General features: G+C 47.0%; 1 protein-coding gene across 3 annotated transcripts in view; it reads right to left on the reverse strand.

Annotated features, from left to right (window-relative positions):
• MEI1 (meiotic double-stranded break formation protein 1) overlaps positions 1–27,252 on the reverse strand; it is an 84,643-nt gene that overhangs the window by 15,322 nt on the left and 42,069 nt on the right. For 2 of the 3 annotated variants that reach the window (XM_021091442.1, XM_021091441.1), the window contains exons 19-30: positions 23,461–23,608; positions 17,397–17,672; positions 15,136–15,301; positions 13,299–13,403; positions 11,498–11,608; positions 10,869–11,029; positions 7,941–8,022; positions 7,579–7,754; positions 2,864–2,945; positions 2,282–2,388; positions 960–1,091; positions 659–771 (exon numbers count right to left, since the gene is read on the reverse strand). In XM_021091442.1, the coding sequence (XP_020947101.1) occupies positions 659–771; positions 960–1,091; positions 2,282–2,388; positions 2,864–2,945; positions 7,579–7,754; positions 7,941–8,022; positions 10,869–11,029; positions 11,498–11,608; positions 13,299–13,403; positions 15,136–15,301; positions 17,397–17,672; positions 23,461–23,608 (1,659 nt within the window). Of the gene's footprint in view, positions 1–658; positions 772–959; positions 1,092–2,281; positions 2,389–2,863; positions 2,946–7,578; positions 7,755–7,884; positions 8,023–10,868; positions 11,030–11,497; positions 11,609–13,298; positions 13,404–15,135; positions 15,302–17,396; positions 17,673–23,460; positions 23,609–27,252 lie in introns of those variants that run through there. The other variant, XM_021091443.1, reaches the window with a different exon arrangement.

Here is a 27,252-nt window from a genome sequence, read left to right on the forward strand (position 1 = left end):
GCTCTTGAGAATAGTGGGGTGGATCCTAAAATTGGGAGCTGAACGCTGGGGTAGGTAGTTGCTGTACATTGGGGAACTGTTCCATGAAGGAGGAAAGCCAGGGTGCAGCTGGTAGGGGTGGGAAGGAGACACCCTCCCCACACACACACCTCCAGACCAAAGTGTCTCTGCAGCACCACGACAACCCCTCTGAGGGCCTGCGACCACTGCCCACAGCCCCAGGCTTTCTCAGGGACATGGCAGTCATCCAGCATCCCCCATGTTGCACTTAGGGCAGCTTCTCCAAAGCTCCTGGGTAAGGAGTAGCTCCTTCTGAGTTTGGTGATGTGACTTTGGAGATGGGCAGATTTAGGGTCAAATCCTGATGCTATCACTGTGTGATTCTGGGCATGTCATTTAACTTCTCTGATCTGTTACAACTGCATTAACACTTCTAGCTACTGCGAGGATTAGACATAGTATGTCTAACTGGCTCTTCGTAGGAACCTAATAAATAGAAGAAGTCATTGTCATTGCCACCACTATTAATTATTCTCTTTGACCCCTGCTTGCTTTAGAGGACAGGGCTGTAGACAGTGTACCTCTCTATCCTGAAGCATGATGCCACAGCCTGGGTGACCTTGCCCAGGCCAAAGCTCCCAGATGCAAGAAAGGATACAGCATGTCCTGCAGGGGTGGCTGGACCATGGAGGCCCTGGGGGAAAGGCCTTGCAAGGAGGCCCGCAGGGTCTGGGCCATGCTGTGATCAGCCAGGAGGCCCATGCTCTGGACCTGGGAGGAGAAGAGGGTAGAGAAGGCAGGCTCTCTCAGTGCCCACTCTATACGGGCCCCCGCTCCGCTTCACCCCGTGCTCCTGACCTCCCGTGGGCTGCTGTGACCCAAGTTCCCACCCTCCACAGAAAAGATGGTATAGAGGATCTGGCCTCCCAGTGGCTACATGGCACCCCTTTCCAACCCACCTGCAGGAAGAAGCCACGCAGAGCCTGGAGCGTGGCATCTGAGAGGGTAGAGAGGTCAGCCAAAGCTGCGCCTTGCAGCACGTGACCCACCTCTTCACGAGAGAGGATGCTGCTGCTCCGGAACCGCACAAACTGGCCCAGGGAGAGAAACCCCAAATATGTAGTGATTCAGCGTCTCCTTTGTTCGCAGACATTTCCTGTGCCCCTGCCATGCTCAGCCCTGGGCTGGGGACACAGATCAAGCCCACAGAACCCTGCCTTCGAGGAGCTCAGAGCTGGTAGGCAAAGGTGGGGCTGTGTCATGGGAGAGTGAGGTAATAAGGAGGGCTGCCAGACCCCGAGAGCTGGCCCTGCCAACCCCTTCAGTCCCTCCACCTCCCCACCCTACCCCTCAGCCTCACACCTCACACTAGACTATGTGTGGTTACCCAGACACTCTATCATGTGCTCGTACACCTGCTGCTCTCACTTCAATATCTAGAATACTTTTCCTTCTCTCTGCCTATTAATCCTTTTAAGCCTCAGCTAAAATGTAACCTTCACAACTGAATGTTCTTTCACTTTATTAAAGAAATTCAGGGGAGTTCCTGTTGTGGCTCAGCGAGTTACAAACCCAACAAATATGTATAAAGTTGCGGATTCGACCCCTGGCCCCACTCAGTGGGTCTTAACGTTGCCATGAGCTGTGGTATAGGTCCCAGACGCAGCTCAGATCCCAAGTTGCTATGGCCGCGGCATAGGCCAGCAGCTGCAGCTCCAATTATTCGACCCCTAGCCTGGGAACTTCCATGTGCTGCAGGTGCAGCCCTTAAAAAAGAAAAAAAGGAAATTCAGGCATGAACGGAGTGCTTACTACATTCTTATTCACCTCTCCCTCCCAGCTCTGGGTTCTCACGCCAACCGCTGATTTATTCCGCTTCACTATCATGCACAGGCTTGCTGCTTTGTTGTTTACTTAGTGCGCACATACTGCATGCCAGGCACTTAGCACATCTTCTACTCTTTTATGACGAACATCATATTTTAACTAGTGGTTTCCCTGTGTATCTCCTTCTCTAGACTGAGGAACCTTTAAGGCAGAACATTTGGCTCATTGACATCTTTGGTACCTAGCATAGGAGCTGGCATGTGGCAAGGCCGCCTTGGTCAATGTTTCATGAGTGAGTGAATGAGAAAGAATGTCCAGGTCTTCTGAGCTAAGGAGATGTGGGCATTGAGAGGAATTCTCTAGCCAGGCCTCTTGCAGGGTGAAGGCCCACCCAGCCCTTCTACCTTCTTGGAGGATATTCTTCAGACCCTGAGACCATCCTTTCTGCACTTACCAGTGTCATGAGCCTCAAGATCTCAGGTCTTAGGAAGGAATTCTCTCCAGCATCCAGGAGGGTGAAGAGCAAAAAACGATTCCAGGGCTGGGAGGCCACATGAAGTGCTATGGGAAACACCGGTCACTCTGCGTTACTAACGCTGCTTTTCCAAAGGCCTTGGAATGTTGCCCAAGAGCACTTTCTCCTACTGGCTCAAAAATGGGTTGATCAGCTAAAGGCAGGGCATTGGATAAACTGACCCCAGGAGGTTTCTTTTTTTCCTGGGCTTCTATCAACCCATGCTGCTGGCTCAGGGAGACCATGTGTCCCTCTGTTTCAGGAGGTGGGCAACAGGAAGAGCTCTGCCACTTAAGAGCTTTGTGACCCTTGGCTGAGGCAACTTACTTGACATCCCTGAACCTCAGTGTCCTCATCTGTGTGATGGGCATGGTAGTGCCCTCACAGTATTGCTAAAAGAATTTCTAAAAAATGAGTGTGAATCATAGAACTGGGGATGGGAGTCTGGGGTGGGAGGGTGGCAGGTGCTGGCTGCCTCTAATCTTTGCTATGGGACCATCAGAGAGTGGGGAGAGTTTCTACCAACGTCTGGGCTCCGGGCATGCAGGTAGTCAAGCAAGGCCTCCAGGCAGCCAACACAGGCATGAGACAACAGAGGGTCCTTCTGCAAGAAACCACAAAAACCCACAGAAGTTCATGTCAGGTTTTGCTACCAATGGGTTTTGGTGCCAACCAAGCAAAAAAATAAAATTGGTTTTCAAAACGATTTGGATTTCAGAATTTCAGATTTATGATTGTGGCTCTATAGGCTTAGGTCGCTGCTGTGGTGTGGGTTCGATCCCTGGCCTGGAAACTTTCATATGCCATGGATATATTAAAAAAAAAAAAAGAAATGTTTGTCCATTTTATCTCTCATCCACACACAAAGCCCAGTGCTTATACTAATGACTTACCTATGCTTAGAGACTTGTCTCAGAAAAGGATGGGCCCTGGGCCCATTAAGAGATTCACAGATTACAGACCCTGTAAGAGCTGCACAGTGTATCTAAGCCAGTGCATATAAATCTTTTTTTTTTTTTTAAAGCAGCAGAACTTTCTTTTTCTTTTTCTTTTTTGGCTGCCATGCAGTATGTGGAGTTCCCAGGCCAGCGATCAGATCCAGGCCATAGTTTTGACCTGTACCACAGCTGTGGCAACACTAGATCCTTTAACCTGCTGTGCAGGGCCAGGGATTGAACCCGGCCCTAGTTCATGATACTAGTCGAGTTTGTTACCACTGAGGCACCATGGGAACTCCTTTAATAAGCTTATGAAAAGAACTTATTATCATTAGCCTTTAGGGAAATGAAAATGAAAAACCACCTTGAGATATCACTATGCACTTACCAAGAGCTACTCTCCACTGGCAATAGCAAGTGTTGGCCAGGATGTGAAGCCACTGGGGTGCTCATGCACTTCGGATGGGAAGGCACGATGGTGCAGCCACTTTGGAAAACAGTGTGATGATTTCTTACAAAGTTAAACATACATTTACCATATGTGGTAGGCAGATAGTCCCATGACCTTTGCTTCCAGATGTTACTCCTGTGATTAGGTTACATTACATGGCAATCTAAACACACCAGTCTTTTAAAAGCAGCCTGTTTTCTCTGGCTGGAGGCAGAAGAGGAATCAGAGAGGACGTGTAAGAAGGACTCAGCGTGCAGTGCTGGTCTGAAGACAGAGGGGTCATGTGAGCAACTTTAAAGAGTTAAAAGGGCTACCCCACAGGAGAAATGGTTTTTTCCCAGATCTCCCAGATAAGCACTTAGCCCTGCCAGTATCTTGATTTCAGTCTTATGAGGCCTAAAGTAAAGAACCTGGTTGAGCCCATCCAGACTTTGGACAAAGGGAACGGTGAGATAATGAGTGCTGTGTTAAGCCATTAAGTTTGTGGTATGTTTTTGGATGGCCAGTAGGCACATGAAGAGATACTTAACTTCAGAGTTCTGTGGCACAGCAGGTTAAGGATCTGGTGTTGTCACTGTAACAGCTTGGGTCGCTGCTGTGGCATGGGTTCAATCCCTGGCCCAGAAACTTCCATATGCTGTGGGTATGTCCCCCCCCAAAAAAAAGATGCTCAACATCACTAATTGTTAGAGAAATGAAAATCAAAATTACAATGAGATACCACCTCATATTGGTCGGAATGGCCATCATTAAAAAATCTACAAATAACAAATGCTGCAGAGGGTGTGGAGACAAAGGAGCCCTCCTACACTGTTGGTAGGAATGTAAGTTAGCGCAACCACCATGGAAAACAGTACTGAGGCACCTCAGAAAACTAAAAATAGAATTACCGTATGATCTAGCAATCCCACTCCTGGGAATATATCCAGACAAAACTATACTTCAGAAAGATACATGTGCCCCGATGTTCACAGCAGCACTATTCACAATAGCCAAGACATGGAAACAACCTAAATGTCCATGGACAGAGGAATGGATCAAGAAGATGTGGTACATACACACAATGGGCAGTAAGTATAAGGGAATCTCCTGCCCCCCTCTCTATGTTCTGAATGTTAAAACAGGAACTTTGGCACTCTCAGAAACACTGGAGAGAAAGCATTTGCCCTTCTTCCTACCTCTAACTGGCTCCTCCTCACCCAAGGAGAGATTTATCTAATAGGTGAAATGTAAGCTTAACACCTACTAGGCCATCAGGGTGGGATTAAAATACTAAGGGTCATCCTTCCATGAACTCAAACCCTTAAGATCTTGGCCAGCTGGGTAAGTGTCCAACAAGGACATTATGGAAATGCAAATACAATTTCCCTGCCTATGGGCTTCTGCTCTGGCCTGGGGGAAGGAGGGTAATTCAAATACCCTTTTGGTCAGATTTGATAAAGCAAGTATAGTAAGATGTTAATGGTAGAATGGGGGTAGTGGGTATATGAGGGTTCACTGTAAAATTCATTCATCTTTGCTCTGTTTGAAAAATCTCAGACTTAAAAAAAAAAAAAAAAAAAAAAAAAAGGCCCAGGCAGTTCCTGTTGTGGTTCAGCAAGTTAAGAACCCAACATAGTTTCCATGAGGATGTATGTTCGATCCCTGCCCTCCCTTGGTGGGTGAAGGATCCTGTGTTGCTATTAACTGCCGTGTAGGTTGCAGATGTGGCTTGGATCTGGTGTTGCTGTGGCTGTGGTGTAGCCTGGCAGATGCAGCTCCAATTTGACCCCTAGCCCGGGCACTTCCATTTGCTGCAGATGTGGCCATAAAAAAGAAAAAAAAAAAAAGCCCACTCTCACCTTAAGTCCAACCTACATTCTACTACAGTATGTATCAGCAATAAAGCTGATTCTTTGTTTCGCATATGATTCCTGATATCCTAATTGGATTTGAACCCACAAGGGGAAGGAGGACACAAAGATTAACCCAGACCCAGTCCCTATCTCTGAGGAGCTCAAAGCCTGGGGAAGACTGATATGAAAATGGGAACTTAAAACAGAGAAAGAGAAATGCTACACAGGATAGAGGTTTGATCCACAAAGAGCACAGAGCTTTGTGCACAGAGGTGCTGGCAGGATAAGACTCAGCAGACACAGAGCCACACAGGCCCACTTCTGGAGCGTCAGCTATCTCTTTATACTCCCCCGCTTCCCACATCGTGCACAAGCCCAGTAGGGAACAGTCCTTGACCATCATCGCCCACAATCAACAGCCATATCAGATACGTGCTGTCACTACCTGGGCACCAAGTGGAGTCTACTCAAATCAAGGCCCCCACGTTCATCCCAGGAAGTCTCTGAAACCTCTCTCACTCATTTGCCAGCTGCCCTCACTTCTCTCTTCTTGCTCCGTAATGCCTCGCCATCAGATCAGACCACGTGGGTCTGGGACCATCTGTCCTGGGCAAGCTTCAAAGAGCAGGAAAAGAGAGTCCAAGTCTAGCATAAACATCTGGGGCCCTGGTCACCCTACAGTGACCAGCTCATATATGAAAATCACAGACAATAAGCTCCTTGAAAGAGAAGGAAGTCTCAGGAAATCATGGGTAGGAATGGGCCACAAGACCAGGAACAGGGAATGAGTGCGTATCACAGTACAAAATTGTGCAGCTGTCAAGATCGATCCCATCTCTGATGCCCCCTACCTCAGGGACCTTGGACAAGTTACTTGATATGTCCAGACCAGCCCAAGCATCTCTCCCAGAAAGACAGCCAGCCTCACAGTCACTCTGCACCAGCCTATAAGGTATGTACTGTGCTCCCACTGTGCAGTGCTCCCCTCTGGCCCAGCACTGACCAGACTGTATTATCACCTTTTTTTTTTTTTTGGTCTTTTTAGGGCCACACCCGCAGGATACAGTTTCCAGGCTAGGGGTCGAATTGGAGCTGCAGTTGCTGGCCTACACCACAGCCACAGCAACGTGGGATCTGAGCCATGTCTGTAACCTACACCAGAGCTCCCGACAACACCGGGTCCTTAACCCACTGAGCAAGGCCAAGGATTGAACCTGGGTACTGGTTGGGTTCGTTAACTGCTGAGCCACAAGAGGAACTCCTATCACCTCTTATTTATGTAGCACCATCCGCTGGCCCTGAAACTGTTAACTTCTCAAATGCAGAAATGTGATCTATTTTCATGCCTCCTCCACCTTTCAGAGCATATGATCACTGAATAAACAATGATCTCCAAGAATCCTCTAAGCTGTAAAACACAAACCCCTCTGAGGGGGACATCTGTTTTTGCTTGTCCAGGATCTATTCCTCCTTCATTTGAGAACAATTTTCTTTTGCAGAACCATTCCTCTCTTATGCTCAGTCCATGTGAGTTATGGAGGGCTGATCGCACGCACCAGCCTCCAGGAGAAGGCACCGACCCAAGCCAGGCGCATCAGAGCATCCCATGTTTCGGGCATAGTGATTGGCACCTTACCAAGCTAGGCTAATGCGACTACTAGGAAAGAGAAACTTTCTTTCTGCTGGAAGGATATAAGCCAGGAGCTGTTACTGGTCATCCTACCAAGCCATGACAATAAAGGTGACAGAGAGAAATGCAGATCCAAGAGATGGAGAGAGTTCCGATGACAGAGTCTGAGCTTCTGGAATCCCAGCTGTGCCTGAAGCCAGTATTGACCCTTGGACTTCTCAGTTGTTAGCCAAATTGAGTTTCACTTCTGTCACCATAACTTTAAAACCAATTAATGGCCATGGTGGAAATACCAAGCTCTTGACAGGCAAGCCACCTCTTCCTGCGGTCACCCTGGGAGAAGCAGACTTCACTGCCAGGGTCCCACTCAGTAAGGGCCTTACCTGCACCAGGAGGTTCTGGAGTCCAATGATCAGGGACAGCACTTGTGATGTTCCCAGTGGGGATAGGACAGTGTCCTCAGGGGCTGGCGGTGGCTGGGCCCCTGAGGGCAGTAGGGTCACCAGGGGAGAGGAGAAGCTTTGTTGCAGGGTTGTCCGCAGGAAGCATAAGATAGAAGCTGAAAGTACGAAACTCCTTAGACCCAGGTTCTGCCTCCTTCTCCACCTCCCTCCAAGCTCTGTCATAGGAGGAACACAATGCAATAATAGCGGGGTGACCACAGGCTGGTCTGGGTGGGGTGTTCCCACCTCAGAATCTAGGGGAAAGATTTTTCTTCTCTTGCTGGAGGCCCTTGGCCCCACACCTGAGAGCAGTGCAGCCTTTTTCTTTGGGAAGCTGAGGGCCTTCAATACTTGGTCCAGTTCCACAGAAAGCATCTGGTGAACCTGGCAGGGCAAGGGATAAAGGTATAACCCACATGCTCGGGGAGCTTGGGCAGAAAATAACGTGCCATAGTATCTCTTCCATCCACACACACATAGCCACTGCATCCAGAAGCACTCCCTCTGTAGAGGAAGCCACATAGTCTTGGTTTTAGGAGCTTGAGGAGGAAAATCAAGCCCATACTTCAGAAGGGCTGCTTCTCCCAAGTTGCTCATGTCCTCAGGGAGCTCCTGCACCAGGGAGTCTTCCCGCACCAGGGAGTCTTCCCCTCCAAGGAGTCTTCCCGCACCAGGGAGTCTTCCCGCACCAGGGAGTCCTCCCGCACCAGGGAGTCCTCCCCCGCCAGGCAGTCCTCCCCCGCCAGGCAGTCCTCCCCCTCCAGGGAGTCCTCCCCCGCCAGGCAGTCCTCCCCCTCCAGGGAGTCCTCCCCCGCCAGGGAGTCCTCCCCCACCAGGGAGTCTTCCCCCACCAGGGAGTCCTCCCCCGCCTCAGCTGTGGGTCTGTCTGCACCTCAGCCCACCATCCACTAACTCAGATTTTGGGTCAGATGGCCCAGAATCAAAATCCTGGCTCTGCCACTTTTCAGCTGTGTGGCTGTGGGCAATTCACTGCACTGCACCTCTCTCAGCCTGCCTTACTTCCTTCACCCATGAGATGGGGACAGCGGTGCCTGCCTCACTCCCTCTGCAGCTATTGTGAAGGTCAGTTAAGCATCAGCATCGTGAATGTGCTCCTTCATGTCAACACCATGACGGAGGGTTAGTTGAGGCTGCAGGTTCAAAGCTGGGAGAAGACTCTGCTCTCTTTGCCCAGAACATAAGCTGCCTCAAGGCAGCTTCTCCTCTACTTGGATCTATCAGTTTGGCACAAAGCAGTTCCTAAAATGCTTGTAAGCTGGTGGAAGCAGCAGTTTCTAGGCAGAAGAGTCAACTTGTATAATGGTATAGAGATGCCATGCTAACCTAAGATGTTCACTGAGGAAGCTGTGTGTGGAGGTCATATGGGAACTCTGTGCTATCTGCTCAATTTTCCATAAATCTAAAACTGTCCTAAAATAATGGCTATTAAAAATCAACCAAAAAATACATCTACTTGCAAAGTAGCATATACATATATAAATTTAAAAAAATCAACCAAAAATAAACAGACAAACAAAAAGGGATGGCAATGTGAAAGAGCAGGGCCGACTGGGAAAAGAGCTAACACTTGGTCAGAAGACAGGAACGGAGGGCAGGGTGGCAGGAAGTAAGGCTGCAGAGGGGCTTGTAGGAAGGGTCTCAGCAACCATGAGGAGAACAAAAAGGCGGCGAAGGAGTGTGGGCAGAGGGGAGGTGTGAACAGGCGACGATGTGGGCATAGGAGAGGGAGAGGAAGGGAGAGGCTGGGGGCCAGGAGACTGGGACTAGGCCACATTAGTGGTGAGGATGAATGATCAGGCCTGAACTAGGACAGAGGGGAGGACTTAGAGTCGGGGTAGTTAAGGAATTGGCTAGGTCTGCGCTGAGGGCCAGGGCAGAGCCAAGGACAAGGGGCAGGCTTCCTTCCACTCAGGCAGGTGGCTTCGGGGCTATGGGTGGGTGCAAGAGCCTCACTTAGAAAAGCAGAAGGAGTTCCTATCCTGAATTGACCCCACTGGCAACTACCTGAGGATCGGCTATAGTGCAGATTTGCCATAGCTTACTGCCCCCCTAGAGGCCAAACTTTGAAACTAACTTCGCTTCTGGGTTGTTTTTTTGTTTTTTGTTTTTTGTTTTTTTGTCTTTTTGTCATTTCTTGGGCCGCTCGGCAGCAATATGGAGGTTCCCAGGCTAGAGGTTGAATTGGAGCTACAGCCGCAGGCCTACGCCAGAGCCACAGCAACGGGGGATCTGAGCCGCATCTGCGACCTACACCACAGCTCACGGCAAAGTCGGATCCTTAACCCACTGAGCAAGGGCAGGGACCGAACCCGCAACTTCATGGTTCCCAGTCGGATTCGTTAACCACTGTGCCACAACAGGAACTCCAACTTCACTTCTGTACAAGTAACTATGTGCTTGGAACTAGACTGACACAGGGCTGGGCACAGTGCAAGGATACTGCAAAGGCTAGGAGATGATTTCTGTCTACCAGAGGCAGCCAGCCTTAGGTGGGAGACACCCGAATGTGAAGCAGTGCACAGAGGAGCTCGTGCTGGGCTCTAGGATGACAAGGTCATACAGGGAAGTGGCTGAGAGGAAAGGAGACGCTCTGTGGACATGTCCATGGCTCTCCTGTTCCCTGCAGCACCTTCTCAATCAGCCACATGACAGCTTACACAGGTGTGGCACTTCACAGTTTGCCTCCCACCCCTTCAAGGTCACAGGCTGGATTCTGCCTTCTTGTCCATTCTGATGTCCACTCCCCACAGTCCAGCCATGCAGTACCTCTCCACTCTTCAAATATATACACCAAGTCTTAAATTTGTGCAGCTTCAGGCCTGTGCTCACATCATCTTCGTTGCCTGGAGTGCCCTTCCGCACTATCTTTGCTCAGAACACTCTTACTTACCTTTCGAGGCTTTGCTTAAGGACCACAACACAAGTTCCCCAAGTGTGAGGTATAAGCTATACGCATTTTTTATTCCTCTGTTCCCAGAGGACGGCCTGGCATGGAGGTGATCCATATGTGCTAAACGGATTAACGTAAACTAACTGAACAACAGCCTTGCATGTTTTCTCTGTTTTGTAGGCAAGAAACTGAAGCTCGGAGTTAAATATCTTGCCAAGGTTACAGCTAATAAGCCACAAAGCTAGGACCAGAACTCAGGATCTTCAGCACTCCTCTGAGAGCCACGCAGACCCCAAAGCCACAGGCATTAGAGACTAACCTGCAGACCCCCACTGTGTTGCAGGGCAGAGAAGGAGGCAGTGAGCAGCCAGGCAGAGCAGAGGAGCGTGGTCCCAGGCGAGCCCTCCTCGGCCCAGGTGAGCGCCAGCATCTTCTCCAGAAGCTCTATCAGGGCTGTGTTGCTCAGGAGCACTGCAGCAGCTGTAGAGGGTCAGACAGGGCAGGGGACAAATAAGTTACACAGGACCCCAAGCTCACTGCCGCTGTGTCCTTAGTACCCAATGGGTGCTTCACATACACGGTGGATGGGCAAAAGGATCAGTCTGGGGCTCTAAGGATCCAAGTTTCACTTTGGAACCACAGGTTATTGGGACCAGAAGGAACCTTATGAACATCTGATCCAGCCACATACCCCCTTATCTATCTATCTATCTATCTATCTACCTACCTACCTATTTATTTATTTAGCTACACCTGTGGCATGCAGAACTTTCTGGGCCAGGGACGGAACCTGTGCCACAGCCGTGACAACACTGGATCCTTAATCTGCTAGGCCATCAGGAAACTCCATTATTTTTTGTTTTTTAAGCTGGAAAAACTGAGGGCAGCACAGGCCACAGCACTGCCCAGCTCCCTTCCTCTTCACTGCCCCAGCCTGGGCCCCAGCACCTCTTTTCTGACTGCCCAGCGTGGTCTGATGAAGGCTCCAGTACAGGAAGTTGAAGGAGGGCTGCAGGATGTCCGTGTCAGTGGGGCTGCATTTCCCACACAGCTTGCTCACTGCAAGAGACGAGAATCCCCAGGAGCCCCCATGCTCAGCACTCCATGGCTTTAACACACACCAGCACTCGCACTTCTTACAGATAATGGCCCTCAATGGGCTAATTTCAGATGTCAGTTTTGAGGACCAAGCACAAACTGTCCCTGATATTACCGCCAATGGAAAGAAACAGTGACAAACCTAAAGGCATGTTACATTGTCCTCTGAACAAACATCAGGCAAGCAGCCCACAGCTGCACATAGAGGGCATGTGGGCCATCTGCCACCACGAGCAGAAAGAAGACCCAGTCTCTTAACTGTCCCAGCAAGAGGGCACTCACCACCTTCCTAGGGGACCTCTGTAACCACAGATGTGCAGGTCCCTATACTTGCCATACTCACTTCCTCATATCACCTCCATCTGGCTAACTCCTTACCTCCTATTCGGCGATCAAGATTCAGCTCAAAGTTCAGTCCCCTCATGAAGCCTTCCTTAATCTCTCAAGGCAAGATTAAATGCCTCTTCATGGTCCCCAGCCCTTAAAGAGTTATTGGATGTAGAGTAGACATCTACAGAACACATCCCTTTCCTCCAGGAGTTGCCACTCCTTGCTCCCCTGCCCCCTAGATGTGAAATCTACCCAAGTCTCCCTTCACTTTTTTGGCAGCCACATCCCACCTGGCTTTACTTGGCTGATGGTCAACAAGACCTAGTCATACCCTCGCCCCTCACTGATCTCAAATAAAAGTACACAAGCGTTTTATGTAAATATATATTCATCTCACGTGTATGTTTCAGCCCGTTACTCCTCCCTGTTAGAGGCCCTTTTTATGGCTGTTTTTGTCAAACACAGGCCTCCCTCCCAGCTGAGTGTCAGCCTTGACAGGATAAGAGAGGCCAGTGATGACCAACACCAAGGGGGGCCTGGTGGCCCTTCCAAGCCCGACAATGATCTACTCTTGAGAAGACGTGGGCTCCTGGCAGGGAAAAAATACCATCCACACCTATGGCCAGGGGACCTGAAAGTCAACAGGTAATGAAAACACACGATTTTTCCTATTAATTTCAACCTTTCCACAACAAATCTTCCTAAGGGCGCTGCCTATAAACAGAGAACTACATGAATGAGCAATAAAACGTCCTAACGTGGTTTGGAATGTGGGCAGAAAAGAGGTCTAAAGAACTGGATCGCCATGTCCTGAGCCAGCTGTGGGGTGAGGCAGAGAACCGAGCTCGTTCCAGGAGAAATGAATCTCCCTGGATCGTACACCTTGAGGGAATACTGTGAGCCAAGCAGCTGGCCCTGTACGTACATCACAGTTATGCCTCGCAGCAACCCTAAATCAGGTGCATGTTATTATTTTACTGATGAGGGACCAGAAGCTCACAGAGGCTAGGCGATCGCCCAAGGCTGCACAGCTAGGCGCTAAGCTGAGAACAAACACAGGCATTTCTGATTTTGGAGTGTGTCACACAATGACTTATTTTGTTGTTGTTTTTTTGTTTTCTAAACTTTCCCAGAGAGCAAGCAGAGAAAGATCTGGAAGGTCCCTTATCAAGAAGCCCACAGGAACAGATTGACCCACTAGCTTCTTCCAAAAGGATTAAAGGATGGAAGAAAGGAGCAAGACCAGCACGACTGAGGGAGGACCCATAGCACCCCCAGTCCCAGGCAGGTCCTCAGGCACTGTCCCAAGCAGCCATGGCACCTTGGTGAAGGAGCTTCATGGCCATGCTGTCCAGTTCCTGCTCTGATTCGTTCCTCAGCTGCACTAAGGAGAGGAGGCTCAGCAGCAAAGGCAGGTTCCCCGAGGCTGTGAGGAACAAGGAGGGCTGGTCAGGGGCATTGATGATGAGATCAGCCCAAGTCAGACAGCACCCCCCCCCAACTGTAAACGGTTCATTGGGATTCACTCCCATTCCCGTCTTCTTACTTCTTCATTTGGAAGAGGGGCAACTGCCGTACTGAGTGCCAACTTTGGGTTGGGTACCGGGAATTCATTATTTTACTTAATCCTCTTAAAAATCATGTGAAGCAGGGACTGTTATTCCTATTTTGCAGTTACGAAAACTGAGGCCCAGGAGTTCCTTGGTGGCCTAATGGTTAAGGATCTAGCACTGTCACTGCTGTGGCTCTCGTCACTGCTGTGGTGCATGTTCAATTCCTGTCCCAAGAACTTTTGCATCTTCCACGTGCCTGGGGCGTGACCAAAAAGAAAATAAAAGAAAACGGAGGCCCAGAGAGGCTAAGCGACATCTCCAAGGTCCCACAGCCTGTATGTGGTAGGGCCAGGATTTGAACCCAAATGTGAATCCAATGCCCATGGTCTTTCTACCATGTGTTTCCAAGAAATCCCATAGCTCTTAAACATCATTATCAGTTGTGGCTCATCCTTCCCTAAAAAGGAAGGATTCAGCTCCTCCAGATACCCTTAAACATACCTCTAAACCTCCATCCTCAATCAGGACTGGACCAAGTGAGGAATAGCTCTCCTCCTACCTCCTCTTAATTGCTTAGAAATTTAATTTAAAAACTCGACTTTTCTTTTTTTTTTTTTTTTTGCTTTTTAGGGCCACACCCACAGCACATGGAGGTTCCCAGGCTAGGGGCCAAATCAGAGCTACAGTTACCAGCCACAGCCACAGCCACACAGGATCCAAGCCATGGCTGCGACCTACACCACAGCTCATGGCCACGCTGGATCTTTAACCCACTGATCAAAGCCAGGGATCGAACCCGCAACCTCGTGGTTACTAGTCGGATTTGTTTCCTCTGCACCACAACAGGAACTCCTAAAAACTCAACTTTCTAAAAATAGGATAAGACAAACCAATTCCAGTCTTTTCAATGTAGTCACACTGTACCAAATGCCAAATTTCCTTGACTCCAGAGAATCCGTTCTAGATTTGGAAACCATCCTTCTGGATTTCATCAGAAGCTTCTAATACATCACAGATCCAACCCCTTCCCAGGCCCTGCTGGCTGCTGCAGCCTCCCTGACTTCTGCAATACTTCCTACTTTCTTCTTCCTAACTGGAGGCTGTCGTCTTATGATAAACAGCTCTGAGCACATGCTGTGCAGGGCGGGCACATGCACACATATGTGAAATACACCCACCCATGCTAAACACACAGAGACATGAAGCATACTCAAACCACACACACACACACACACACCACACACACACACACACACGCACACACGTGTGTGCACATGCACACCAAACGTGTTGCGCATCCCTCTCCAACGAGAGAAAGGAGATAAAGTTTTGTTTGATGCCCCACTGGCCTGATTTTTCTTTTGCAGAAAAAACTCTGATTCTTTCTAGCAGAGCAGACCTCATCAGGGCAGAGATGACTACTCTTTTTTTTTTTTTTTTTGCCATACCTGCAGCAAGCAGAAGTTCCCAGGCCAGGGATCAAACCTGTCCCACAGCAGTGACAACACCAGATCCTTAACGCACTGAGCTACCACGGAACTCCAGATATGCCCATTCTTTTCTGACATTCAGGTAAAAACATGCCCCCAGCAGTTTCAGACTGACCTCCTGAGGGGGAGGACCCATGTTCCAGCAGTAGGTGCTGTAGAATCAACAGGAAGTGGCCTCGGATGAGACCGCCCACCTGGACATCCACATTCCTCCTCAAAAAGGCCCTCAGGATGATCAGTACCTTGCGGGCTGTGTCCACGGGGCTGGAATAGATGAGGTCCTGAGCAGGAGAGTAGAAAGCCAGAGCTCAGAGGGCATTATGGTTGGGGACAGGTGGGCGGTAACGAGATGCTGCAGAAGGGCCCCAGGTGATGCTGTTACAGATCCTAGGGAGCGAGCACTCACTCAGCACCTCCCGTGCATCATCCTGCCTAGTAAGTCTCTCCTAAACAGGAGGAAACGGAGGCGCAAAGAGATTATGTGATGTGCCAAAGTTCACACAGCTAGTAAGTGGCACAGTCAGGATCTGAATGCAGGACGTGAGATACATAAATGCAGGTGTTATTTCCACCACAGTCACTCCCATAAATCAGGGAATCATGTTTTTTGATAATAAGACTATCGAAGGACACAGAGAACTATATTTAATGTCCTATTATAAACAATAATGGAAAAATATATATATTTTTGTCTTTTTGCCATTTCTTGGGCCCCTCCCGCGGCATATGGAGGTTCCCAGGCTAGGGGTCTAATTGGAGCTGTAGCCGGCGGCCTATGCCAGAGCTGCAGCAACATGGGATCTGAGCTGCGTCTGTGACCTACACCACAGCTCACGGCAACACCGGATTGTCAACCCACTGAGCAAGGGCAGGGATCGAACCCGCAACCTCATGGTTCCTAGTCGGATTCGTTAACCACTGCGCCACGATGGGAACTCCAAGAATATTTTTTAAAATACATACACATGTGTAAGTGAATCCTTTGCTGTACAGAAGAAATTAACACTACATTGTAATCACTATACTTCATTTTTTTTTTTTTTTTCTATTCTTTGGCGCTCCCGGCATATGAGTTCCAGCTAGGGTTGAATCGGAGCTGTAGCACCGCCTACGCCAGGCCAGCAACGCAGGATCCACGCGTCTGCAACCACCCAGCTCACGCAACGCGATCCTTAACCACTGAGCAAGGCAGACGAACCGCAAGCTCATGTCCAGTCGGATTCGTTAACCACTGCGCCAGACGGGAACTCCTATACTTCAATTTTAAAAAAAGAATATCAAGGGAGTTCCCACTGTGGCTCAGTGGTTAACGAACCTGACTGGCATCCATGAGGACATAGGTTCGATTCCTGGCCTCGCTCAGTGGGTTAAGGATAGGGCGTTGCCATGAGCAGTGGTGTAGGTCGCAGATGCGGCTCAGATCCCATGTTGCCGTGGCTCTGGTGTAGGCTGGTGGCTATAGCTCTGATTGGACCCCTAGCCTGGGAACCTCCATATGCCATGGGTGTGGCCCTAAAAAGAAAGACAAAAAAAAAAAAGAAAAAAAGAATATCAAAATAATAACTACTCTTCTCTGAAGAGCTGGACTATGGAGGGGCCACATTCATGAACTGGCGTTGAAGGCAGGGGCTCTAAACCAAGCATTTCATATGCTAATGTGCTCAATTAGCTTGGGACCTGCCACTAGTAACTGGTCACTCAATATGAACTGTCGAATGTATAAATAATTTCCTTTTTAAAATACATAAATAAATTATAGCAGTTATACCTATAATAAGGAGCACGGGAAAATGACTTAAAGCCAGTGTTAGAAACTGCAGACAACAGGCAGCCTACTTACCTAACTGATGGACCTGACAGAAATTACAGGAATGTCTTACTTCATTAAAGAGCGCTGGAATATGCGATAAACTCAATAAAGAATTCTAGGTATGCCCAAGGGAGTGCACTACACACTGTAGCATTAGCCAGTGAATTACTGCCAAAAACAGCCTGTCTCTCTGCAATCAGACATCTTCATCTACACGCCCCGGGGTGTCCTCTGACATCAAACCCTTGTTAGCAGGACCAGCTCAAGAGAAGATAGGAAGGTGAGAGGGAATGGTGACCAAGGTCAGCATTTCATGGTTATAGTCTCTGGGGACTAGAGAGGCACATATCTTTCAGTAAGCACACCTCCATCAGACTTAGGAAAGGGTATGGACTTTCAGAAACCAGGCATCCGCCAGCCGACAGGACCGCCTACTCACATGGAAACTGCGATAAGCCCAGAGGTGGGCAGAAGCAGCTGCAGGTGCCTCCTGACTTCAATAAACCAGTTCCCAGAGACAGGGCCTGTCACCTCTAAAAGCAAAAATGAGCCAAGTGGTAACCTACTAGCAAAATGAGCAGGATGCTGGGGCTGCTTCTGAGTATGTGAAACAGGACTGCTAAGCTGGCAGGAAGGGTGGGCTGCCCACCAGAGGAGACATCATCCAGCTCCTCATAGCTGCTCTCTTCCCAGGAGAACCAAAGGTCCAGGACACGGTGCCCAAACCTACTCATCAGCTCTGGATACAACAGGAATAACCTGAGTAGGTGGGGGTGGTGGGTGTAGACTAGGTGCAAGTCCGGGACCCACTCCAGGAATTTTCTGATGGCACTGGCCACGGCCTGGGGGAAAAGAAGAAAGGAGCTGAATACACCTTGTAGAGGGCCCAAGAGACCCCAATCCCCAATACACAAAGCTAAGACGTAACAGCAAAAAATGTACTGGCTTTTCAGGGCTCCAGGATATCTTCCCTGGCTCATTCCATCACCGTCTGTGCTTACCTTATAACAGCAGTCCTCAACTTCACTGTGCTTATCTTATAAGAGCAGTCCTCAACTGGGGGTGATTCTGCTCCCCAAGGGACATTTACAAATGTCTAAAGACACTTTTGATTGTCTTGATTTGGGCAGTGCTACTGGCATCTAGTGGAAGAGAGCAGGGATTCTGCTCAACATCCTACAATGCACAGGACATCTTCCCACAGGAAAGGGTTATGCTGTGTAAAATGTTAAACAGTGCTGTGGCCGAGAAGCCCGACTCTGGAATGATACTTACCACAGTGTGTCATGATTGTCAGCATGTGCGTTTCTACCTCTCCCACTAGACTGGAACTGCTTGAGGGCAGGGACTGTAGCAGATCAATCTGTGCACCTGGCATAGGGCCTGGCACACAGAAAGCAAAGAGCAGGTGTGTTGAATCATTTGCTAACCCTCAAAAACCTCTCTCTTCCCATTGCACATACAACAAAGCTCAAGTTCCTTCATATGTTACTCTAAGAATTTTGCAGTTTTGACACTTTCATTGGGGTCTTTGATCCGTTTTGAGTTAATTTTTGTGCATGGTGTGAGGTAAGGGTCCAACTTCACTCTGTTGCATGTGGATATCCTGCTGTCCCAATAGCATTTTTGGCGGCGGGGGTGGGGGTGGGGTTGCACCTACTGCACACCACAAGTGCAGCCAAAGAAAAATTTAATTAAAAAACTTCACAAGAAATAGCAACAACAACAACAACAACAACAAAAAAAATAAAATTAAAAAAAAAAAAAGAAAGAAAGAAAAAGGAGTTCCCGTCGTGGCGCAGTGGTTAACGAATCCGACTAGGAACCATGAGGTTGCTGGTTCGGTCTCTGCCCTTGCTCAGTGGGTTAATGATCCGGCGTTGCCGTGAGCTGTGGTGTAGGTTGCAGATGCAGCTCGGATCCCGCGTTGCTGTGGCTCTGGCGTAGGCGGTGCTACAGCTCCAATTCAACCCTAGCTGGAACTCCATATGCGCGGGAGCGGCCAAGAAATAGCAACAACAACAACAACAACAAAAAATAAAATTAAAAAAAAAAAAATTCAAAAATTGTTTTTGTTTTTAAAATTGCTTTTAAAAATTAAAAAAAAAAAAGAGGTGTGAATCTGGTGGCTCAATGGATTAAGGATCTATCATTGTCATTGTGGTGGTTCAGGTCACTGGTGTGGCAGGGGTTCAATCCTTGGCCCCAGAACTTCCACACACTGCAGGTGTAGCCAAAAAAAAAAAAAAAAAAAAAAAAAGGAAGTGTGACTCCTCTAACTTTGTTCTTTTTCAAGATTGTTTTTTTCTATTTTGAGTCCCTTTCATTTCCATATGAATTTTAGGAGCAGCCTGTCCATTTCTGGACCCAAAGAAAAAAGGACAACTGGGATTTTGATTACGATTATGTTGAATCTATAGATCAGCTTGGGGAGTATTGCCATGTTAATACTTTTAAGTCTTTCTTTTCCCAAGTTTCATGAGATACAACTGACATACAGCATCATATAAGTTGAAGGTGTACAATGTAACGATCGGTTAATATATAAGGTGATGACCACAATAAGTTTAGATGCCCTCCATCACTTTACACTTACAAAAGTTTTTTCCTCGTGTGATGAGAACTTTTAAGACCTGCTTTCTTAGCAACTTTCAAATAGACAAAACAGCATTGTTGGCGACAGTCTTCACGTTGGACATTGTACATTATATCCTCAGAACTTACTTATCGTAGAACTGGCCGCTAGGTATTCTGACTCATGCACACGGGATGTCGACTTCTCTAGGTCCTCTTTCAATGATGTTTTGTGATTTTTCAGGGATCAAGCCCTTGCACTTCTTTTGCTAAATTTATTCCTATGTATTTTATTTTTTAATGCTATTGTAAATGTAATTGCTTTCCTAATGTCATTTTTGATCATGTTATGAAAGACTTAACTCTACCTCCCAGCTTCTCTCCACTCTGTCGCCCTTATGAGGCGGCCAAGCCACGCAACACTAGGCTTCCTTCCTTGGATGGACAGACTGGACAGCTTCCCACTTCTGTGCTTAAATCTTGCTCTACTTTCAACCTGAAAGTTCTCCCGTCACCAACTCCATCTCCTCAGCAAAGGCCCTCCTGAGACTACAATCAGATACAGTCTCTCGGCCCGTGTGCTTTCACAGCTCTTGACAGTCCTCCAACTCCAGGAGAGCACGCGTTGCTGTTGTTCCCTGCCTTGTAGGAGATCTTTTTGTCTCTCTTTCCAAACCAGTGCTCTCTGGAGACAGGGAATTTGTTTGATTCCTGCAACTCTACAAGGACCCACAAGGCATCTGGCACATGTCAAGTACTCAATTCACATAGAGGAGGGTCTTTTTTGTTGTTGTCTTTTTAGGGCTGCACCCCCGGCATATGGAAGTTCCCAGGTTAGGGGGTCGCATCAGAGCTGTAGCTGCTATCCTAAGCCAGAGCCACAGCCATGCCAGATCCAAGACATGTCTGCAACCTACACCATAGTTCACGGCAATACTGGATCCTTAACCCACGGAGCAAGGCCAGGGATCGAACCCATGCCCTCATGTATACTAGTCAGGTTCATTACTGTTGAGCTATGATGGGAACTCAGAGGAGTTATTGTTTAGTGGTTATAGAGTTTCAGTTTTGCAAGATGAAAAGAATTTTGGAGATGGATGGTGGTGACAGTTGCCAACAATGTTAATGTACTTAATACCATTGAAATGTACACTAAAAAATGGTTAAGATAGTAAATTTTTGTTTGAGTATTTTATACTATAATAAGAAACTGCATAAATAAACTTAAATAAAACTGACATAAAAAATCAAGTTGTGATTGTACGTTGCCATTTATATAAACATTTTTGAAGTGTAATAAAAATTGCCTGTCATTTATGGATTCACATCTAAGAGTGGAAGGCTGGAGCTCTGCAAACTCTTTTCCAAGTCTCCATGCCACCACTGGTAAATACGAAGAGGGGACCCCCAAGGACCAGCCTTGCCACCACTATTAGTCTTGAAGCCATTAAAACGATGCCTACTGCGTCTTTTTCTCCTGTTCGCATCAATCACCTTGGAAAGCCCAGAACTTTCAGGTCATTCCCATACGGCTCAGGACCTGCTCTTTTCTGATGCCAAATCCCTTCCACTGTGCCCTCTGGAACTCTGTATCCTTAGCAAATGCCCTGTGTCCTGTCCCTCTTTTTCAAATACTCCCCTCACCTTGTTGCTTTGATTCTTTTCCAAAAACTTGTTCTGCCCACAGTCCCTCAAGGGAGGCTACTTTTCACACCTACTTCCTCAGTTCAAAAACCTTGGCCTCCACGTATTCTTACTCCCTCCTTTCGACTCTCCTCTACTTGCCTCAGCCACTCATTTCCACGATCGTGCCTCTGGGCCTTGTCAACATGAAGAACGGCACCTTCCTCAACAATCCCAGTTTCCAGCATCCCGTTTTACTACCACCCCCTCTGTCTTTCCCGCTCGCTCCCTCTAGCATCTCAGCGCAACAATTCTTTGACCCTCATCAGAACCAAAGTCTTTGGAAACATCCTTTTGTTCTCTCTTACTCTCACACCTCGCACTGGTCCATCAAGAGAGCCTGTGGCACCAACTGCAAAACAGATCCAGAAGCGGATGCTTTAAACCACCTCCTCTACGATCGCTCGCCTGCATTCCTGCTGCAGCCTCCGAACTGGTTTCTGCACCCTCCCCTCGTACTCCTTTGTTCTACTGTCCTAAAAGCAGAGTGATCTTGTTTAATTCAGCCGCGGATTAAACCATACGGCTGTATGAGATCAGCAAAGCAGTAAGTTCAGAGAAAAAAGAAGAGCAGTCAAAGACAGAGCCCTGGGGTACTGCAACACTGGGAGGTCAAGGAGATAAGAGAGAATCAGCAAAAGACACTGAGACATAACTGCTAGAGAAGGAGGAAGAAAACCAGGAGTACATGGTATTCTAGACGCCAGGTAAAAGCAGTGTTTCAAAGAAAAGAGATGCTGTTTATAGGTTAAGTAAGATGATGACTAACACATTAAGTATTGGTTTTAGCCATGTATCTGTTATTGGTGACTTTGATAAGTGTGTTTTCAGGGATGTGGTAAGAGTGAAAGCCTAACTGAGATAGGACCAAGAGAAAATGAGAGAGCAGGAAAGCCTGAAGCATCCTTTTTTTTTTTTTAATCTTTTGGGGGTCACACACAGCATATAGAGGTTCCCAGGCTAGGGGGTGAATTGGAACTGTAGCTGCCGGCCTACACCACAGCTCACGGCAATGCCGGATACTTAACCCACTAATCGAGGCCAGGGATCAAAACTGCATCCTCATGGATGCTAGTCAGATTCGTTTCTGCTGAGCCATGATAAGAATTGAAGAATCTTGTCATACTAGAAAACTCAAATTCTGCCCAAGGACTAAAAAGACCATGTCAAAAGGACTTGGAGCAACCTTGAATAGCCTCCCACTGACCAAAGACAGGACAGTTTGATCCTCAAGAGAGTAATAACTACAGTGGATTGAAACCATAAAATATTTTTAAGTCCACAAGTTCATAATGATACTAAAAAAAAAAAAATCTCTTTGGTCACTTTTGGAGAATGCTAGGCAACCAACTCATTTTCTTGAAAACTGATAAAGAGAATCAAACATTCAACTTATGCTTCCTATACAATCTTCCATTCAGAGTAACTAAATAGTTGATGAGAGAAGTTTTCTTTTATACAAATATTCTAGTTAATAAACCAAGAGATAATTAGGATATTACGATTTCATAATCCCTGATGAATTAATGGATCTAGGCAATGATCACCAAGGGCTGTTAATACCACAAAAAGAAAGACAACGGGACATTATATACCTACATCTATCTTACTTGAAAACATCTGCACTTCTGCTACACCTTCCTGCTTCCATTCAAATTAAATTAGGTCTGATTACATCACATTTGCCCCAACAGTAATCCAAGAAAAAGGCAAATTAACAGTCAGTGAAGGAAGAGTATCCTTAAGTTGAGGCTGAAGAGTCAACATCTAAGGATTGATGTTGACTCTTGCTAAGAAGCAATTTTCAATGGAAAAGGTGAGAGATTCAGTGATAAATCAGACATAGTCCTTGATCCCCAAGAGTTTATAAAGAAGCTGCAGAGCGAAAACTTGTAACATATAACTACCATTAAAGTGATCCGAGATCAGCCTGATTAACAATGATCTGAGTCCCAGAAACACACTTGGTTTGATAAATTCTTATCTGGAGATAACTCATGCCTCTCTCCTCCTGCACAAGCTAGAGGTGCTACTAAGAAAAGAGCCTTGGGAGTTGGTCAAGTCTGAGTTGGTGTCCCAGTTCCCCCATCAATTAACTATGTGACCTAGCAAAAGTTACTATAACCTAAGTTTTGACTTTCTTATTTATAAAATGTAAATAAGAATCTCTGCCTCCAGGACTGTTGCGAGAATTAACTAAGTCACAGAGGCTCTGCATGTGTCAGCACTCTACCTCCCTCCACTCCCCCAACACACACTCTCTCTCTCTGCCACCCTCTTCTCTACACGTACGTCCTCACGGCCTCCCAAGAAACCAGGATGGAAAAAAGGTGCAGGAGGAGGAGGAAGAGCCCCAGGCATTTCAGCCCATACCTCATCTAGTGCACCATCTTTGTCCTGGCAGGTTGCAAGCAGATAGACGGAAGCTCTGAAGACCACCAGTGGAGGGCGCTCGCCCTGGTCCTGCAGGGACAGAAGGAAGCTTTGCACGGCCATGAATAACTCCGCCTCTGAGACAAACCTGTCGACCAAGCAAAGTCTGAGTATAAAAGGCAGAGATGGCTGCCTTGCCATATCCTCCCTCAGCCACTGTCCTGTCCCAGCATGTCCAGAGCCTAATGACACCTTGCACAAAGAGTGTGCCGTAAACACTTAACAAAGCATTGTCACAAATGCGCAGCACATAGTTCTCTGCAAGGCTCTGCTAGAGGCCTGAGACTCCTCACCCACACCCAAAAAGTGAAGCATCAGCCAGCTGGACCAGCAGTGTTAAAGAGAAGGATACTGATTCTGGGGTTCAGGAGGCCCAGCTCGGGCAGCCTGTCCACCCGTCTCTTCTTGTATTTATCACTAAACATTTGTGTGTTCAATGGGCTACTTACCAGAGGAGGGAGACACCTGTACTTGCACAGGCAAGGGAGATGGGGATGAGAAGGAGACTGACTTCACTATCCTTTATACCTTTTTAATTTTCTGCCATGGGTATGTCTTACATATCAGATTAAGACCAAAAAAAGTCAAACATTTTAAAGTAGATAATAATTAAATGCAATGCTATCCAGGAGGTATCATGGACTGTGTCCTGGAACAGAAAAGGGACAGCAGAGGGAAAACTGGTGAAATCTGAGTAAAGTTTGGTTAATTTTGTACCCTCACATATATGGTCAAACGATTTTTTTTTTTTTTTTTGGTCTTTTCACCATTTATTGGGCCGCTCTCGAGGCATATGGAGTTCCCAGGCTAGGGGTCTAATCGGAGCTGTAGCCACCAGCCTACGCCAGAGCCACAGCAACGCGGGATCCAAGCCATGTCTGCAACCTATACCACAGCTCATGGCAATGCTGGATCTTTAACCCACTGAGCAAGGCCAGGGATAGAACCCACAACCTCATGGTTCCTAGTCGGATTCGTCAACCACTGTGCCACGACAGGAACTCCTCAAATGATTTTCAACACAGGTGCCAAGACCATTTGATGAGGAAACCCTAACCCTAACCCTAAATGTAAGACCTAAAACAATAAAACTTAAAAAAAAAATAAGGCAAATGTTTCATGATATCAAATTTGGCAATGATTGCTTGGTTAAGACACCAATAGCACAGGCCACAAAAGAAAAAATAAACAAATTAGACTTGATGAAAATTTTAAACTTTTGTGCATCAAAAAACAACATCAACGGAGTAAAAAGGTAACCCACAGAGTGGGAGAAATTATTTGCAAATCATATCTCAAATCAGAAATTAATATACAGGAGTTCCCACGGTGGCACAGCAGGTTAAGGATCTAGCACTGTCTCTGCGGCAGCACAGGTTCGATTCTCGGCTTGGCACAGTGGGTTTAAGGATCTGGCATTGCACACCTATGACTCATATTCGACCCTGGCCCACAAACATCCATATGCCATGGATGAGGAAGAAAGAAAGGGAGAGAGAGAGAGGGAGGGAAGGAGGAAGGAAGAAATATCCAGAATATACAGAGAACTCCTAACTCTCAATGACCAAAAAACTCAAACAATCTGATTCAAAAATGGGCAAAAGGAGTTCCCTGGCAGCCTACCAGTTTAGGATTCAGTGTTGTCACTGCTATGGCTCGGGTTTGATCCCTAGCCTGGGAACTTCTGCATGCCTTGGGTATGGCTAAAAACAAAACAAAAATAGGCAAAGGACTTGAACAGACACTTCTCCAAAGAAGATATAAATGTGGCCAATAAGCATGTTAAAAGATGCTCACCATCACTAATCATTAGGGAAACACAAATCAAAACTATGAGATTAACAATCTCACATCCAGAGTTCCCGTCGTGGCTCAGTGGAAATGAATCTGACTAGTATCCATGAGGATGCAGGTTCAATCCCTGGCATCGCTCGGTGGGTTAAGGATCCAGCGGTGCCATGAGCTGTAGTGTAGGTCACAGAAGCGGCTTGGATCCTGCATTGCTGTGGTTGTGGCACAGGCTGGCAGCTGTAGCTCCCATTTGACCCCTAGCCTGGGAACCTCCATATGCTGTGGGTGTTGCCCTAAAAAGACAAACAAACAAACAACAACAAAAATCTCACATCCACTAGGACGGCCACTTATCAAAGGAACAAAAATAACAAGTATTAGAGAGGATGTGGAGAAACTGGAACGCTGTGTGCTGCTGGCAGGAATGTAAAATGGTATAGCCACTGTGGAAGACAGCATGACATCTCCTCAAAACCTTGAAAACACAACGACCAGATGATCTAGCAATTCCACTTCTGGGTATATACCCCAAACAACTCAAAACAGGGTCTCAGAGAGATATGTGTATATCCATGTTGACAGCAGCATTATTCACACTAGCTAAAAAGAGGAGACAACTAAAACGTCTATTGATGGCTGAATGGATAAGCAAAATGTGGTAATACATATACAGTGGAATATTATTCAGCGGAAAAAAGAAAGGAAATTCGGACATATGCGGCAGCATGGATGAATCTCAAGACATGATGCTAACTGAAATAAACCAGTCACGAAAAGACAAATACTGTATGACGCCACTCTACGAGATGCTTAGCATGGTCAAAATCATAGGGACCAAAGTAAATGGTGGTTGTGAGGGGCTGGGGGAAGGGGAGGTGGAGAGTTCCTGTTTAATGGGAATAGATTCTCAGTTTCACAAGATGAAAAGAGTTCTGGAGATGGATGGCAGCGATGGTAGCACAACGTTATGAATGAAATAATATTGACTGTACCCTAAAAAATGGTTAAGATGGAAAACTTTGGGTATTTTACAATTTAAAAATGGGAAAAAACAGTAACGTGCCGATTTTGGTGTATTAGTTTGATAAATGTACCATAGTTATATTAGTATTAGGAGAAAAGCAGTGAAAAGAGTATGAGGGAACTCTCTGCAGTCTCTGTAACTTTCCTGTAAATCTAAAAATAAAATTTTTAAAATAAAAATAAAATAGATAATAGCCATAATATAAATATTATGCTACCAAAAGACTACAGCTACCAAAAGAATAAGGTAGACCTATTAATACATGTACTGGCATGCAAAGATATCCAAGATATATTGTTTTAAGAAGCAAGTTGAGGAGTTCCAAGATATATTGTTTTAAGAAGCAAGTTGATTTGTTCCGTCGTGGCACAACGGAAACAAATCCCACTAGGAACCACCATGTGCTGCAGGTGTGGCCCTAAAAAAAAGACAAAAGAAAAAAAAATCAAGTTGAATACATTATATTATATCCCATTCTGTGTGTGTGTGTGTGTGTGTGTGTGTATTTTAGTCTTTTTAGGGCTGCACCTGTAGCATACGGAAGTTCCAAAGCTAAGGGTTGAATCGGAGCTGCAGCTGCTGGCCTACACCACAGCCACAGCAACATGGAATCTGAGCCAAGTTTGCAACCTACACCACAGCTCACAGCAATGCCAGATCTTTAACCCACTGATTGAGGCCAGGGATACTATCTGCATCCTCATGGATCCTAGTTGGGTTCGTTAACCACTGAGCCACAAAGGGAACTCTATTCATTCCATATATTTTTAAAAAAGAAGTATACATTTCTGGTTTTTTTTAAGACACAGGAGTTTCCTGGCGGCCTAGTGGGTTAAGGATCCAACATGATCACTGCTGTGGCTCTGGTTATAGCTCTGGAAGAGGTTCAATTCCTGGCCTGGGAATTTTGCATTCCA

This window comes from Sus scrofa, chromosome 5, assembly GCF_000003025.6.
Source record: "Sus scrofa isolate TJ Tabasco breed Duroc chromosome 5, Sscrofa11.1, whole genome shotgun sequence".
Lineage (NCBI taxonomy): Eukaryota > Metazoa > Chordata > Mammalia > Artiodactyla > Suidae > Sus > Sus scrofa.